Source organism: Papilio xuthus, unplaced genomic scaffold, assembly GCF_000836235.2.
Source record: "Papilio xuthus unplaced genomic scaffold, Pxut_1.1 DF825946.1, whole genome shotgun sequence".
Classification (NCBI taxonomy): domain Eukaryota; kingdom Metazoa; phylum Arthropoda; class Insecta; order Lepidoptera; family Papilionidae; genus Papilio; species Papilio xuthus.
Genome location: NW_013532703.1, coordinates 3,396,317 through 3,415,011, shown reverse-complemented (window position 1 = coordinate 3,415,011; position 18,695 = coordinate 3,396,317). Strand labels below are relative to the sequence as shown.

The window sequence follows — 18,695 nt, the reverse complement described above, 5'->3', positions numbered from 1 at the left end:
TTGCTTGAGAAGAGCATATATTATAATATCAATTCGTATCTATACTACATTGTGACAACCCTGTGTCTAAGTTAGATAGTTCCCAGAACGTCAGAACTAGGAAGAGAAAAAACCAGGTATTGAATTAAAGGCAATATTACCAAGAACACATTACCCGAGTACCAGAAAACTAATTTAATTTTAACGAGACAAACTTCAATTGAATTACAAATATATAGAACGTGCAATTACGACAAAGTTCGAAAAACGAACTTTTTGTCTTTACTTGTTTCACAAATTATTTGACAGTGTAGTTTTGTTGATGCCTATGTACCTTTGATGTATGAAACAAATTTGAGAAAAAATATTGACAGAATATATGATTATGATTAATCATAACACAACTATTACATTTATAGTTAAGTTTTAGCCACGCTCAAGTAAATCCAAAAATCAACGCTTCGTCTCCCCTACTATAAACTCTACACCAGAACTGTATGTTACCAGTACTGTATATTAATTAATAATAAGTTGATAAAACGTGTTAAAAATAAATAGTTTTGTCAAAATATTTATTCAACAAAGTCGCAGAAAAATCTTAATGCCTGCTAATAAATAAATACCGAGAATTTTAACAAACGTGATAAAATATTTCGCTCAGTTCGATGTAAGTTCAATTATAGAAGTGGTTATTAGTCTGAGTACCATAGACACATCCCGGAGTTGATGTTTAACCACCCATTGTGTGTATACTCTACCGCGAATTAAATCTATTGTCTTTTTCAAGGAAACATCCCAAACTGTTCCATCATATGAAAAATCGCACTTAGTACCTCGAAATAAAGGTCAAAATACATTGATTTGCACTTAATGTCTAATTGGATTTTTGTATGTTAACACTGTTACATTCTTGACCATAAAGAATTTCAAACGAGGCCTTAATTTCATCACTGAGATTTCATGTAATGTAAACCTACGTATTACAGTAATTTCTTCTTAGATATTTTTAAAGGAAAAAATAATTTAAAATTATTTTTAAATGGATGATTATGAATTTACTCACATGCTTACTCCGCAGGCGCAGCGAGCCAAAGTGGATATTGGCCTCCAATACAAGGGATCGCGGAAGTCGTCTGTGCTGCGCCTTTTCCTGACAGTCCATCGCTTGTAGCTCCCACAGGTCCAGCTCTACAGCGACTCGCCAGCGGTACTATGAATTTAATAAAACTATATTAATATTTTAATATCCCTAACAATGGTATAGAACCTACGCTAAAGTTAATTATGAACAAGTCCTAAATATATACTTATGTAGTTAAAATTAAATAAAAAATCATCGCCTTAAAAATGTTCAATGGTTGTCTGAAATACCATAAAATAAACGTAAAAAATCACGATTAGCATTAATTAAAACTAGCTCAATTTCATAGACATGACTGGCCGTAAAACAAGACAATACAATTTAGAGACGCGCTAAATTACCAAACAAACGATCATAAACAGCTAAGATATCGGATCATAAAAAAACAAAGACTAATAAATAATAAAGTGGAAAGTGACAAAACAATATGTAAATATCATTATTTGGCGGTCGTGCAGCGTCATCGAACCAATTTGTTGTTTAGACTCCGCGTCGACATGTTTGGATGGTGCTCACTTAGAACAGGAAAACCAAGAAGTAGTTATTATATTTAAACTATTTCAGTAACTACTTAAACAATTGCTTAATGAATCTTCGTAGTAAATCTTCACTTAGGGCGGCAGTGTGTCTAAATAAAATCAAATTTTGCTGGTCAACAGTGAGTTCGTAGTAATTAAATGGAACAGCACATAACCCCGAGGGAATTGGCCTTTATGTCACACAAACACATTTTTGATGTGCATCACACACAATATAAAACCAAATCAAGCAAAATATGAATAATAGACTATGTTCTAGATCTATGCCAAATTTCATCGAGCTCCGCTCATCCGTTCTGGAGATACGTTCAAACAAACATCTATCCATCCAACTATGTAAACATTCTTATTTATAATATTAATAAGAAGCAAGATATAATTTGGCTCGGTGGTTTTCACTTTCCATAGTGCATTTTGAAATTGGAACGCTCCAGTCATAGACAATAATGATGGTATCGTTAGCCGTTTAGCATAGTACAAGGCAAGTTTGGCAACGGGGTTCAAAGCAGTCGCTCATAAACGCTGTGCTTTCAAAGCTACATATTCACAAGATAGTCGCCGCTGTAGATATGTATTTATTTATACTATGTCGCGACACGTTCATTGAAATCAAAGTTTATTGACTACCTACATATATTTACTAATCCTAACCAATATTTTAAATGCGAAAGTAACGTCGTCGCACGCCAAATTTGCTGAACCGATTTAAATAAATTTAGTACATGGATAGTCTAGATCCTGTCAAAGAATGTAGTCTATTTTTTAATGTGATAAATGGGTAGTTCTGGTTGAAAGGGAGCTTGAAGTATCGCCATTTTTACTGCTAGATGATTAACACTTATTTTTTGGACTGTTCATTTAATATAAGTATATATGTCAATCAAAGCTTGTAAAAGTTTTACCCTTAAGGGTACAAAACAATTATCGGGAATAGTAAATGGAAGTTTATATGGTTAATGAAAATGTTTTGTAAGTTTAATATGATTTGTGAAATAATTAGCATAAATAATTAATAATGCAACCAGGGGACAATATTTCACGCCGACGAAGTCGCGGGCACAATTCATATTAATTAAAAACAGATTGATTGTAGACAGTCGACATTTATATACGTCTTTAAATCAAATGTAAAAAAACTATGAATACTATAACAATAATAATTTCAAAAAGCAACATACCTGGCACATCTACGGCGTTTCTACTTCTTTTCCATTCAACTTGTCTATAATACTTTTAATCATTTTACTTACTCCATACATCCAGACAATTTTAGCTGGAAACATTGCTCCCCCATACTAATTTTCGAATCGATTTGTATTATAGATATTCATAATATAGGCTATGCAATTCAATAACTGTATTTTTCATATAATAAATTTGCAGATACACTATTTTCACGACAATAAAATATTGACTGTCACTCAGCTTAATTGTTTTATTACCATGTCGTTTTTTATAACCTAAAAATAATGATAAATTGAACTACCCTAATACGTTATTTTACAAAGATGTTAATAACTGAAAATGTTAGTAGGTAGTAACTGAATTTGAACAAAATTCCTAGAGCCATCTAGTGGCGAGTAGAATCAGTTAAATCTATTTTTAAAATGCAACCTTGTCTATGGTATTTGGCACGGCCACTTGAGTGAAGTTCAATTTTGACAGTTGTAATGTAACAGTGCTCATCCTATTTTTTATATCTCCTTGCATTTTGATACAAAATATTAGTAATTCGCGAAGTGGTATTACGTGAACAAGATGAAAATACGATCCCACGCACTTCGGGAACGGTGGAATGCGGTTCGCTAGCGTCGGTGAGTGTTAAAAAACTACGCGTAATATCCTTATTTTTAACTGATTAAAAAAAACTGTAGTCAATTGGCTGTTAACCTTTTAACTAAAGGCGAGAGACGCGTAATTTGACGCTGTGCCGTGTATAATTTTATTAGGATTCGCATCGCGACTGAATACATTACTCCCAGCTCATTCCGAAGTTTTCGGCATTCAGCATCATTAATACACCAAAACTGTCGTTACTTATCGTACGTAATTGTTTCGTTATCTCTATTAGTACAAAATTCACTTTTAAACCTTTGATTGGCTTTAAACTGCTTGATAATATATTAACTGACTTAGCACAGTTATCATTTTTATAGAATTTAATCAGGCATTTTGGTGATTGTGATCTTGTATTGTTGTTGTGTAACATACATTTTTAACGCGGATGTTAGTCGGTTTTAATTTTCTTTTTTATGAAACTGGCCACTTAGAAGTACAAGAAAGAGGTCTCATAATTTTAAATATTACTGCAGCTGTGATATTGATGGTGAACATTACATTATAATTACTATTAAAAAGAATTCAAAAAAATAATATCTATTTAACAAATAAGGAAGGATTGGAATGTAAGTAACATTTAATTTTGTTGCATGATTTAGTTTTGACATTAACATTTATTTTTATATAAAAATCTAAAATGTTCAAATTCAATCACTAAAAAGTTCAAATAAACCAGTTTCTGTTTATTTGGCAGACTTTTAAAAATAAAAGAGTGTTGATATTATTATGTGAACTTGGTATTTCCAGTTCCATTTGGAAATGATGTTTAATTGATAATATTTTATAGTTATATCGGAGAAAAAATTCAAATGCATTATTTTTCTAATACATATTCACTTCTATTTATAATTCTTATATAAATGGTGAACAAGACTAACTAGTTATTTAGACATTTCAAGAAATTAAAACCTAACCATAATAGAACACATTGTAGGAATCATATTGTCATCCCTTTCATTCTCTTTGAAAATACAGAGATGGCAATATGTACTATGCAAGTGTTACTGCAGTTGAAACCCGCTGTTAGAATTAATATTATTATTACTAGAATTTGTTAAAAAATCACTGAATAAGGGCTCCATATAATTCCTGCCAAATAGATGGTATAAGAAATTATAGTTCCTAGGGGTAAGCATAAGCAGAGATTAAAAAATCTATTTTTAAAAAAGTTTTGATATAAATCAGATATATTAAACAATTTTTGTGTTACCATAATTGAAAAATGTTTTTCATACATTGTGCTAGTTTTATTTGTATAATATTGTATACTTGCAAAAGATATTCAACCTTATGAATATAGTAACAAAACTCAAATTGCAATTAAGATTACCATACAAGAGCTCTTCAGCGTCAATTTTAAGAGCAATTTAAGGGCGATTCCACACTAGGGTGTATATTTTTTTTTCATGTCATATGAAATAGACCTACAAATTTTCTGTGCCATGGAATAAAAATTGTTTGCTCGCAAATATTACGATATACTATCATCATCGACAGTCCAAAATAAGCTCTAAACTAGGAAATTAAATCAAATAACTTATGTTATCTTTTATCAATGACAAATCACTATTTATCAAATATTTTCAGTGTCGTTCAATTTTTTTTAACTTAGATAATATAAAACATTAATGAAAAATTAAAAATTATATCGATATTTAATAAGATCAAGTGCAAGCCTTATGAATATTTTTAATAATTTATACAACGAATATATAACTAATTTCTTAATAACGCGTAGCTATCTTACACGGGATAGATAACAATGTTATACGCATAAGGCTCAAAAAAATATCTATGTTACCTTATTTATTATTTTAAAAATAAATGTATAAATGCAATCGTAACATTTATCATCGTAAAATCTATTCCACTTGTATGTTACAAGTGTGTCAGCGGCCTAATTTGTTGCGGACAAATTTAAAAGCATTTATTGGTTGTTGCGGACGAGGCACTAAAGCTGCGTTATACACTTTCTTTATTTTCTAAATCTATTTTTAAAGATTTATAACAACATTTAGTAAATGCCATAGATTTTGTGACTGGTTATTCGTGTAATCTGTAATAGCAATCACATCCTCTTATTTATCTTTTAGTGTCAACTTTAGATTCTTAATTAGGAATACTAACAGAAAAAAACTTTTATTGTATTAAAATTCAAAAAATCTAACAAACAATTTTAAGATTAATAAATTTAAAAAACCGTTTTTATGACCTTCTCAACATATTTAATTATACAAATATTGAAATTAACATGAAAGACCTAAGCCGGATTTTTATCTAGATGCGCTGAGCGGCGGCGAATACATCTCGGCTGGTAATTGCCTAATTTACACAATTTAACATCTCGCATACTAAACTGGACTAGGCTAGGCCTAAAAAATACGATAAATTAACGAACAAAGTTTGATTTGGCCGTTAATTTCTCGTTAAATCAAAAAGGATACTTTTGTGATTTGAGTTAAGTTGACTCTATATTTAGGAGGATATTAAATTATTTTGAAGGCAAAATTTGAGCTACAAAACACCTACTATTTATTCATCTACCATGAATTCACAGATGTGAGTAAGTGTGGTTGACTATGGCCTAGTCACCCCAGACTTAGGGTAGGCTCGGAGCTTCTCAATGGGGTTTTTTAATGAGCTGATGATGATTAAGATTATTTTTTGAGCTTTTATTTGTGTTTGTAACCGTTTCCACTGTGGTGCACAACATTTTATCAAAGACCGGCAACTTATCTGCAGTTTCTCTGGTGTTGTGATGACCATGGCCGTCGATCATCTCTCACTGTTCCTTCCGCTCGTCGTATGAATGTTGTTAACTCAGCTTTACAATGAGAATAAGAGATATCACAACATGTTTTTTTTTAACTGTCGCCAGTGGAAGCCAACTCTATGAATGTTGAAAAGTATCCAGCTAATGTCAAATGAAAATTTGTCTTGGCAATCGTAAAATTTTCTAAATTGCGGCATTTTTTATCTTGCTCATTTATTCGCATATTTTTTGCATTTAATAATCATTATTTTTTTGAATGCCGGATGTATATAAAAAAGCAATTTTTGCGAATAGTGAATGTGTTTAGTTAAAAATATTTAATTATACATGTTAATTTTTGATAACGTTAATAAAATTGTGCTAACACATCTATATTTAGTAACATAATATGTTAAGTTGCCGACTAGTTTTATTATAATTAATTTTATTAATAAATAAAACTACGGATGGTGTCAGGTTTAATCGAACCGGGGGTTTTTGACTCTTTACATGGTTTTCATGAAAGGAGGAAGGAACGAGGTGTTCATCTAATATTATTTTACCCATAGCCTTCGGTAATAAGTCAATTAGAAAGGGTTGGAAAGAGAAAAAAAACTTTAAACTATAAGTATATTTTGAAAGCTCATTTAGTTTCAGTTTTTTTATTAAATAAAGGCTGATAAATACAGGGAAGATGTTTCCGCAATGGAAGTCTACTGTTTATATCCCATCCTCATTAAAGAAATATTTTACATACATTTTAGCAATGCTCTTTATATGTCAGCTGTTTGTTCGAATATGTCAGTGGTTTTTGTATTATTCTTGATGAATATTATAATAATATAGATAGCACGCTTTAAATTACGAGCACATTTTAATTTTATACATTCATTTATGTAATTTTTACGGAATGCAATCGAAAATGTGAATTTGTTTTGACGCAAATAAATGACAAAAAGTTAAATTATTAAAAAAGTAATATATTTTGCGAGTGTAATAATGGAATTGTGGCAATTAGGTATCTAATATAATAGATAAATGTAAAAGCTATTTAATAATAACGCCTCTTTCTATTAATTTTTTGATAAATACTAAACCAAAAGATATACTGCCAGCGGGGTTAGACAAAGTGTATTCGTTGCGAAGCGATTCCATAACGAACTTCAAAAATGTATAGAACGGGCAGTAATTTTCACTAAGTGTTTGTCGCGCATCAGTTTCATACAATTATGAAGTTCTCTATGAAAACGCTTCGATGCTAATGCACAAAAAGCCATCTCTGTTGCCACGTTATGATTTTGTGAGTCTTAAATCATTTAAATATAACCGATTGGCGACAAGAACTGACTCATTTTATAATTTATTTTAACTAATGGACTTATTTGTATTGAATTCTAGTATTAACTTTTTGCAATACGAGTATACAACAAAACAGGATGGCCTTAATATAATGTTAACATTTAGAAATAACAGGTTTAGATACAGGCGAGTTATAAAATTTACATGTTTAGTCTAGAAAGAAAAAAAAAGCTTACCACGTACTTGAACTTGATTTTATGTTAGATAGAAATAACAATATTTGTCTATGTTTTGACGATTACGTTTCTATTGTACGCAGTTTTGTGCATTGAAGTTTCGATAAAACTTCGCGTGATACATATCTTATTTCTTATATCCTCTATCTATCTTATATATATATAAAAGAAAGTGTCAGTTACATTATTTATAACTCAAGAACGGCTTTACCGATATGGCTGAAAATTGGTGAGAAGGTAGCTTAGAGCCAGGAGACGGACATAGGATACTATTTATTCTGTTTTTTTTTTAATTTTTTAAACGAATTTATGTCTTGAAAAGCTGCTTTTTATTTAACTTACTAATATTATAAATGCGAATGTTAAGACGGATGGATAAATGTTTGTTATTACGTGTCTATTGACGGGCTCAACGAATCTCGCTGAAATTTGTCATAGATGGAGAACATAGTCTGGAAGAACATATAGGCTGTTAATTAAGTTTTAACGTTTGAGTAACGTTTATTCCATAACGATGTATGTTAACGGTAGTTCCCAGAGCTGTACAGAGTTAAGAGCGTGTTCAAACTAAGACTTAAAAATGTTTGACACTCGGGACAACTTTGTCAAGGAATTTGAAAGATGTTAGCATATTTTTTTTTATTATAAATGTTGTAAGGTAAACTATATTACATACAAGAATATAAGAGCCTAAATCGTCCAATTAGCTAGACGCGCGTTAAATATTTTCACTGATGCTTCCGCAAGTGTTGTACAAGCTAGATAGCATAGAGAGGCCAGAGTCGTGCGGCTTGTAACTAGTAAGATATTATTTAGTATTAGACCGGTCTAATTTAATGTATAAATTCAGTTCAATTTGACCGAGCGGTGACAAAAACTAAATGCAAACGTCCAGCGAACGCTTACCGGTAGACAAATCGGAATGTCGCCTGCCGAATGTCAAATGTCGTTCTTCTAATAAAATTAAGTGTAATCAAGTAAAATCTGGTTATTTATGCTGTAATGTGATAATAATTAATTGACAGTATAAATAAATGCTCAGTTCCTATGTAACATGATTTTTATTAAATAATCTTGACAAAATATATGTGCACTTATTTTTCATAAATGAACCTTCATTTAACTTGTTGAAATATTTCGACTTACTGTGTACCGAATTACATACAAAGTACACGTGTTTTTAACAATAAAAATATACGAAAATAACATTGAAGTAAATGTTGATAGTTTACATTTTAATTTAATAACATCTCAGGAACGACTGGACTAGACTTTATCAGGAAGGTAGCTGATATACGTGAGCACTTGTGCTACGTTTCTTTAATCCTACGCTGACGAAGTCGCAGACCGCTAATGTTAATTAAATCCTTGCGACTACCTCAAAAATTGTGAGTACCGAAGAAGAATTAAATTAGTACCGTTCAAAATTTTGAGAAGAATAATAAGAAGTAGAATCTCTTTATCGTGGTTATTTTTGTATATTTCTAGTTAATTATGTTTGCTTACAACATGCGAATGTTTATTCTATGCATAGTTTTATAGACTGGCTAGACATAATATGTAAAGATATCTAAAATCTAAGTGTTATAAGCTTGGGTATATATATGTTGTTTTATATGAAATACTAACTGTCGTTCGGACCTTGGGAAAGCAATCCGGTTTTAATTTTATAGCGCCGGCTAACATTAAGACGTTATACATAGCTTATTAGTGTTTTAGTTAATTATTATTGAGTTTACACTTATATGCTAAAGTTGCCTTCAATAAACGTAATCTAACTGACGTTACACAAGATTCATTATAGTTTTAATCACATGTTTTCAATTTAACTAACGTTAAAGAAACGTTTGACTTGCCTAATTGTAAGAAGTTGTACAACTCGCAAAATTAAGGCCGAGTCGAAATCTTATTTTAAATTATCCCCACGCGCCGTTGTTTTACTATATTTGCATAAAATATAAATAACGGTTAATAGGCAATATAACTTTTTAAAAATAGTTCGTGCCTAGCGGCAATATTACTATCACATGATAAAGATCTAAAACTAGCTTATGTTAATTCAAAATAAGGTTGCTAGAATCGAACGGAAACGGTAAGAGTCGCGTAGTGAATTTGAGAGGATACCAAGATCGCAACAAAAGATACATTTTAATCCTTCTACTTCTACTTCTACTACCTACATGGAAAAAATATTATTGTTATCTCCGTTTATACAAATAAGAAAGAGAGGGATGGCTGTTAGCTGATTGTACGCGTGTTGCAGAGTGATATGTCTACGAGGAGCGGTGCGAGCGCGATCCGAGCGCGCCGCGGCCACAAGGAGCGCTCCAAGAACTTCACCGAACTGGAGAAGCGCACCGTGCTAGAGCTGATCGCGCGCCACCGCGACGTGTTGCGCCAGGGCCGCTCCAACAACGCCACAAACCGCAGCAAACAGGTAACGTCAACAAACTACAAACATTTATGAATTACAATTATGTAGCTGTTGCCCACGACCGACACGGAATTAAAACAAAAGTAAATCAGTAGCCTATATGTCCTGCATCTATGCCACATTTCAGCGTGATCTATGCATCCGTTCTGGAGATACCTTCAAATAAATATCCATCCATCCATCCATTTAAACATTCGCTTTTATATTAGTAAGATATATTAAGATTCTCATTAATCATACATTTAGTAAAATCGGGCGCTTTCAAATAGCCTTCGAAAATTTTTATCGAATTTAAAATGATTACCTACACTTGCCGGGTTTGTCACGTAACTTTTTTAAAAATCTTCCTTTCATAGCTACGGTTAGGTTGTTTGTTTAAACTTTCATAGATAAAAATAGCCTCAATTTATTTGTTTCTAAGCAAATAAAATTCGTTTTTGATCGTTAAAAATCAATCGCGCAGACTTATGTAAGTTTTAATACATTTGACTAAGTGAGAAGTCGTTATACTGGCTATGCGAGCTTTTAAATTCAACTCTGATCGAAATCTAGGCTAGATAGATCGCCTGTTGGTATCCTATAAAATGTTCAAATTATACAGCGATATGGTTTTGTTGTTTTTTTTTTTAACTTTTGATACGTTATATATTCAATTTCGAGACCATAAATAGAAACTTGACTTGTTTATAACTAGATTAGTTTTGCATAGTCGTGGGTGTATTTGGCACCCTGTTTCATGTGGATTTAGGAGCGTTATTGTAACGGTTGGTTTGATAAATATCTAATTAGTTTTTATTTGCACAATTTAGTACAAAAGGGAGGTACATGGAAAAATACAGTGCAAAGTTAAGGTGCACATAAACTGTATCCAAGTTCAAGACTCTTTGGTAAAGTAGTACTTTTGTGCTTGGTAACAAACCCAATCTAAAATTTGATACGGGAAAATTCTTATGATTCATGGAATCTTAAAATTTTACCCTTATGAGGGTATTTGTTAAATCTGTAATGAATGGTGATTGGTTGCAGCTGGTGTGGTCGACGATCTGCGAGGAGGTGAACAAGCGTTGCGGCGGCGAGCGGCCGCGCACTCCCGCGCAGGTCAAGATGTGGTACGAGAATTACAAGAAGAAATGCAAAATGCGCGCACACGACACACAGGTAATACAGGTAACTTTACTAATATTAACATCGTGGGCAAAATTAACTGCGATATAGTTCGCACAATGCGTTTTATATGATGGGACAATTTATCAATGTGTCCGTTGGTTATAAATTGTGTCTATTGTATTTAGCTGAAAATATTAGAGATGTAGAGATATTATATGTCCTTTTTAATATAATATTAATATTTAATAGTATTATAATACTTGTAAGTATTTATTTTTGAATTATTGATTACAGCAGCCCACTCCCGACGCGCCGTCCGGCATCCTTGACGGAATGTTGTGGCAGAGCATACACCCTCTAGATGTCAAAGGTAACACATTTCTGCTACTTGACAAAACATAACCGTGTTCTTGCTGTGTTTGATCTAGTCGATGTGATATTTATATCTGTTTGATTTAGATGAAGAGGGTGAGGCCACCACCAGCGTGGAAGGTTCACACAGCATCAAGGATGACGACTGCATACCAGTTAATGTAAGTCTATGATTATTTCCGTGTGTAATTATTTCTTGTAAGGACTCTTCTGAAGATACTTAGTAGGGCGTAAATAAGGGATGGAGGTGGTAACAACCCATAGACAAAGAATTTCACGGATGTATCAAAACCATATTGTATAGCTGTTGTACACCAACAAGGTTATTTGAACCGACGGGCGATAGTCAAAACTAAATTATGAAAGCTCACTAGCGCCCCCATGTCAACGTCAAAGTCACAAAATCCTCTTTTTACAGTGCCTGTCATATCATTTTTTTCTTTTATGTCGTTTTCTATGTGTAAGGAGGTTTTATGTATATGACAGAACCAACCGCGACAGCAGCGTCTCATTGGTTCATATAGCCTTGTTTGATTATAGTTATCTTGTTAATAGATGTCAAACGGACGACTTTCGAGCACGAACGATAGCGACGACACGATGCCTAATGTCCTCGAGCCGCAGGTTCAAATCATCCCCCAGTCCTCGCCCACACCACCTCCGCACAAAACAGGCCCAAACGCGGCCATCAACCCCCTAACTCTCGCGCCCCATATACTAGCCAACCCCTTACAAGCCCTGGAACAAGCCAGGATACAGCAAAATTTCCTGCAGAAACTGAACGAAATGTCAAATACTCCATTAAATTTAAGTCACCTCGACGACGAGAAGAGAAGAAATGGCCACGACAGGAGTCAAGAGAAGACTGATGAGCAAATAAAGCACGACTGCGGCACCGCAACGGAAGAGGAGAGACTATACTTCTCTGCCAAGAGACAGCACGCGACATGGGAACACGAGGCCAAAATGAAAATATTAAACATGGAGCTCAGACAAAAGGAAGAGATATTCTCATTGCAGAAACAACTCTTCCTTATCGAGCTGAGATTGAAAATGGACTTTCTGGAAAAAGCGAGCGGGAAATAGCAACGCTTAAAACAGCTGGGGGACTCGGCATTCTTTACCCTTTTTTAGGGTCGAAGTGATACTTTTTTTAAGTGACAAAAGTCATATCTGTCACTGCCACTTTTTACAGCCGTTGATATATAAAATATTCATCCAAGGTTGTATGTGGAAGCTCATTTTGAAATAAGATTATAAGTGGAAGCTTTCAAAATACATGGAATCGCCCGAGGCGACAGTGTTGCCACTAAGAAAAAAACTGTTATTTTTATAATTGTACTTAACAAGTACAAACTGTGTAAGCTGACTTGAAAAGACGTTTTTTAACCAGAGATTAAAAATATTTTTTTTGGTACAATTAACATGATAGTTTGAATAGTGGCAACACTCAATGTATTGATATTTTCACAATGTGCCATCATTTGTAGTTACGGATTTACACGCCTTTTGTTTTCATGCTTTTTAACATTAATATAATTTTGTTTGAGAAACTCTTTCACATTATAAATGCATAGGACGGACTGATTAATTTTCTATCTGTGTAAGAAAATTAATAAATATATTTTGGAGAAACAAAATGTGTAGGACTTCTCTTTATATGAAATGTAATTTGTTTTTTTTTTCTTTTAATATTTGCTTTCATAGAGTAATTTGTTATTTTTTCTTTGGGAAGTCAGGAAATGTCGATGGTATATTTTTGGTACAATTTACTTGTATATTTCAGATTATTTAATACTATTTATGAACCATACTAAAACTTTAAAAAGTATTTAGGGATGGTCCTTTTGATACAAGAAAGTATTCTTTATTTATTATAAAAAAAAAAGTATTTATATACATTTTTGTGTTTTTTTCGCACAAATTGTACCAAATATGGGTTTGAAATGTGATTGATAAGAAAAGATATGATATTTTTGTAATTTTTATTTTGCATAGCTTATTTTTTAACTTTTTTTTTTAAAATAGTTTTAGTGCATAAAATGTGCTTAAGTTTTATTTTCTAGTATTATTCTTTATCATATAAACCGGCAGCTGTGCATAATAATATGTAATTTTCAACAACAACTGCCAAATATTTTGAATTTCGATTAATTGTTATATTTTAGAAAGTTTTTATAGTACTTATGTACTTAGAATTTGAGTCCTTTACATAAGGGATCTCGGTTTTTTTTCACTTTAGATAAGTAGCAATGTACTGCGCGATACAATATTGTCTAGTTTTTTGAACAAAGCCATAAGTTTAACTTAGTGTTAGGTTAAACATTGTTGTGTGTTGTATATTGTAAGGGCATTTTAGCAGCAAATAAGCAATGCAAATAACGCGTAAGAAATAAAAATGAGGCAGCTTTTGAAAGGTTGAACTATGGACTATTGTTTATATTATTTGAAGGGAAATCGATGTAGTGACAAAATTGCGTTTGATTTATATATCTATTTGATATAAGTATTCGTAACGCATTTTTTTCCACAAAATAGTCACTAAAATGCCGTCCGTCAACTTGTGTGATAGGTTTTTTTGAACGGATTGTGTTGGATCCTTACGATATCTACTTCACACAACATGAAAACATTATTCGAGTCAGCGATGTGCCAACAAACCATTGTTATATTAATAAATAAATAAAATTTATAGTTATTACATGCATAAGATGTTATTACGAAATAATATACGTAAAAAAAGCGTAGACAATTCGTGAAAATAATTGAAGAAATAATGATATTAATATTTTAGAGTGGTTTAATGTAGAAAATACAAATAAATTTGAAAACAGTACAAAGAGTTTATTAGAGAAATGTCATTACCTCATTCAGACAGTGTATTGTAAATAAGTAAAATTAGGGTTTTGATATAGTTGTAAAAAAATTTTTTAGAAAACCTTTTTATAGGACGTTTATTTTTTTGTCGATATTTTGTTACCCTTAATATTTAAAGTTGGGTTGCCAGGAAATTTTGCATTGGCAAAATATGTTGAGATTAAAAAATTGATTCGCTCGAATTGTTCCTTTTATTTTACATTTATGGCAACTTCGATAAGTTTTTTTTTCTTTGATAAAACAATATTGTGATGTTATTTACTAAGATCTCAGTACAGTAATATAAAATTTATATTTTATGGATTTTAAAAACAATTTTTTTTTCTAAATTTAAAACAAATTGTACAAAAAATATTGAATTGTGTTTTGTGAGACGGCAGTTTTATTTCGAAACATTGTGTAATTAATCTGATTAAATTGGATATTATTGATTATTGAATAAAGAATTTATTTTCTGTTCCGATGTTTTTTATTTACCAGATTTTAAACCTAAAACTCACTGTATAAGTTTGTTATCTACTAATTTCAGGCTCATCTTAAGAAGGTTCACTGATTTTCTCATTCACTATTTCTTTAAAAACATGTATAGCCTAATTAAGGCAATCCAAAGGACATTTGCTTGTTCGAAATAAAAATCACATATTATTTAGTCATTTTTATTTCTGATTTGAATTTCCATAAAACACTGAGTCTTAAACATTGAGATGTAACATTTAGGCACGATAGGGAAATCGGAATACAATAGCAGTCTTTTGAGGCACGCAATGTAAACACTTAAGAATAACCGTGGGTTTTCACTGCCGAAACATCTGTACAAAATCATCTTTTTATCACTCTCATTGTCTAAAAAACAGACAAAATGTGTGTTCAGTTGTTTCAGCAAAGCCTACAGTTTATTTAACACTACATTTATAGATATTTAGATAGAAAAATAGATTATAAACATATTTTATGTCAACATCAACGTTGGATGTTTTGTTTGAAAATAGTTGAGGTAGATAAAACACAGATATATGTCGATAGAAACCTGCGACCTTAAATTATCTCTTATTTACATATAATTATGATTTGTACGCTGTTTATTATTTATTAAGTACATAAGTTGGTGCCACTTTTATATATCTTGGATAACTGCGGGTAAAATTTACAAAATAGAGTCATCATAACACATACACAAATTTTAATAAAGACAATTTTATATTTAAGAAGATTTACTTCAAAAAGATATTTAAAATAGAGTAAATTTATATAAAGTTTTAAGAAAATAAAATACAGTCTTAGTCACAACCATCAGATGATCTATCGGAAAAAGTTTGATAATTTATAAACGACTATCAAATCTATATGAAGCTATATACTTGCTGTATGTGCATAGTACATAATATGTATTAGATATTTTATATACTTACGCAGTATATGTATATAGAAATCTACAAACAACAGGAACAGTAACGGCAAATAGTCATATAAACATTTAGATATGTATTTGAATGAAAATATTTATTTCTTATTATGATTTATCTTACGCAGCTTAATTATTAAGTAAAATTATCTTATATAGATTAATAAAATGGTGAATACACTCATATATTAATGATAAAGTTAATTTTAATACAAATTACCACTGATATTTCTTTAAATCTACTTAACTAAAAGGATTCAAATTATTTCAAAATTCAGAAGAAATTTACTAATAAACATATCAGAGAAATATTCATTCTTTTAATTTAAATTTCTGATTATGTACACTTTTTAATAGTGATTTGTAAAATTTTTATATATTGATTTCAAAGATTCACTCAACAAATTAAAATTATACATTTTCTAGATTTCTTCACATTTTTACGTGTTGCATACTACATTAAAACATTATGCTGAATTAATTAGAAGTACTTTTTTGATCTATTATATATTGGAGGGAAAAGCGATCCAAAATATATTTTAATTATTTTAAAATACATAATTTCATTTAAAGTTAATACTTTTACACAAAATTTATGTGATCAATGCATTTGCATTGTGTATAATTGATAAAGTAACATCTTTTTGCAGGAATATTGTGTCTTTTTCATGCATTTTAAGATGTGCTTTGAGTGCGGTGGCTTTCCGGAATGCTTGACCACAAGTTGAACAAACAAAGGGGCGCTCACCTGTATGGCAGCGGATATGTGACACTAGGTCTTGACGTTGGGCAAATGCTTTCTCACAATGCGAGCATTGATAAGGTTTTTCACCGGTGTGTCTGCGTCGATGGTTCTTCAAAGTTCCGGATGCGGTGAACTTCATGTCGCAAAGATCGCAGGCATACGGTTTCTCTCCAGTATGGATGCGGCGGTGTTTGCTCAGAGAACTTGACGTAGTAAAGCTGTTCCCACATTCGTCACACACGAAGGGATGTGCACCACTGTGCTTTCGATTATGAGCTACCAACTCGCCTTTTGATACAAATCTGTCAAAATAAATACTTCATTTTTACTATTATGAATGTTTACCCAACAATATCTAAAAGATAGTATCACTTTTTTCTATTATTATTACTTAAATACGTCCACTAAATGTGAATGTTCAGTTTTAAAAATGTACACATTAAAAACTTACCTTTGTTCACAATTTTCACACTTGAAGAGCTTTAGCCCTTGGTGTCGCCGCATGTGCTGAGTTAAATTATTCTTCTGACTGAAGCCCTTCCCGCAATCCGAGCACAGGAAAGGTTTCTCTCCGGTATGTGTCCGAATGTGGTCCTTTAATGTTGACAGCACATAAAAAGCTTTGTTACACATAGGACACTGATGTCGTTTTTCAACTTTATGAGCTTCACGGTGATTGTCTAGACTTTCTTGTGTTGAAAAGTTTTTAGCACAATATTCACATTTGAAACCTTTTTCTCTTGTGTGAACTGATAATATATGGTTGTCTAAATGGGCCTGATGTTGAAACTCTCTCTTACAAGTGTTGCAAATAAATTTGACACCCTCTTTCACTTTGTGAGTCTTCATATGTGCAGTGTATGAATGTTTATAATTAAATCTTCTCAAACAAAATGAACAACTAAATTTATCTGCAGGATGCATGTTTTCAGTTTGATGCATACGGAGATGCATTTTATATCTCTTCACAGATATAAATTTTACATTACATTTTGGACATACATATTCCACTTTTTCATCATTTTTTTTCTCTTTCACCTTACGTGCCCTTGTTGGTCTAACAGTATTGAAAGTTTCCTTACATATTTTCTTATGTAAATGTTCTTTGTATTGATCACAATTGTCAAAAATAGCCTCACACTTGCACTTATATAATACATTAGAAGTTTTTACTTGCTCAGTTACTTCTGCTTCATCCTTTGCGTTGCAATCTAACATTGAACATTGCAAATCTCCAGTACTGTCTGCAAATCCAAAACCTTCATTGATCTCATCTTTAGGTTTAAATTCAATGTCATTGTCGTTTTCTACACTATTATCATATGGAGATGTATTTGTTGGATAATCAGAATCCTGTGTGATAGCTTCGGTTAAATTTACATCTTTCATTAGTTGGTCGTTTGCAAAACTGTGGCCTGTTAGTACATGGGACTCTAAGAGAAGCAAATCAGAGAACTTCTTAGTACAAACACTACACTGATAAGGTTCATCCATACAAAACTTAGTAATAGACACCTCTTTAGCGGATTTATTGTCTTGACTTATTGGAATGTTAACATTGCTTTCGGCATAATAAGCATCATCTAAAGATCCTTCCGACTGAATACACCGCTTCTTGAACTGATCAAACTTAAGTATAACAGCGTAACAATCTTCACAGACTTGTTTTGCGTACGCATCACTTTCAGAAATGTAAAGATTTAATATAAAAGAAAGACTCTCAGCAATTGTCCTATCATCGCTTTCAATTTTGCTCGTTAACAATTTCATATTTACACCTTTGCACAAACATACTCTACAAACAAGATCTGGTTTGTCTATTTCGATTGGAATATCCATTTTAAAATTAATATAAACTGTTAATTCATCAAATTATTCCTAAAAGCAACAAATTAAATACAAATTACAAACATTGGACGAAATGTCAATGTCAATATTGGTTAATTCAATTCAAATGTCACTCGTCAATGGTG

General features: G+C 31.8%; 2 protein-coding genes across 3 annotated transcripts; one reads left to right on the top strand and one right to left on the bottom strand.

The window, feature by feature from the left end:
• The first annotated feature begins 3,310 nt into the window (after positions 1-3,310).
• On the top strand, positions 3,311-14,155 carry LOC106124697 (uncharacterized). Of its 2 annotated transcripts, none has more exons than XM_013321616.1 (6): positions 3,311-3,473; positions 10,049-10,222; positions 11,246-11,377; positions 11,621-11,696; positions 11,786-11,859; positions 12,254-14,155. In XM_013321616.1, the coding sequence occupies exons 2-6, from the start codon at positions 10,055-10,057 to the stop codon at positions 12,782-12,784; spliced, it is 981 nt and encodes a 326-aa protein (XP_013177070.1). In that variant the 5' UTR covers positions 3,311-3,473; positions 10,049-10,054; the 3' UTR covers positions 12,785-14,155. The 2 variants fall into 2 exon arrangements, with proteins under 2 accessions (XP_013177070.1, XP_013177069.1); XM_013321615.1 differs by having other exon boundaries at positions 11,246-11,386.
• A 2,348-nt stretch (positions 14,156-16,503) lies between these two features.
• LOC106123967 (gastrula zinc finger protein XlCGF57.1) lies at positions 16,504-18,656 on the bottom strand. The gene is made up of 2 exons (XM_013320390.1): positions 17,174-18,656; positions 16,504-17,024 (listed from the first exon to the last, which is right to left on the bottom strand). Exons 1-2 carry the CDS (start codon positions 18,559-18,561, stop codon positions 16,571-16,573), a joined length of 1,842 nt encoding a protein of 613 aa, XP_013175844.1. The 5' UTR covers positions 18,562-18,656; the 3' UTR covers positions 16,504-16,570.
• Between the last annotated feature and the right edge of the window lie 39 nt (positions 18,657-18,695).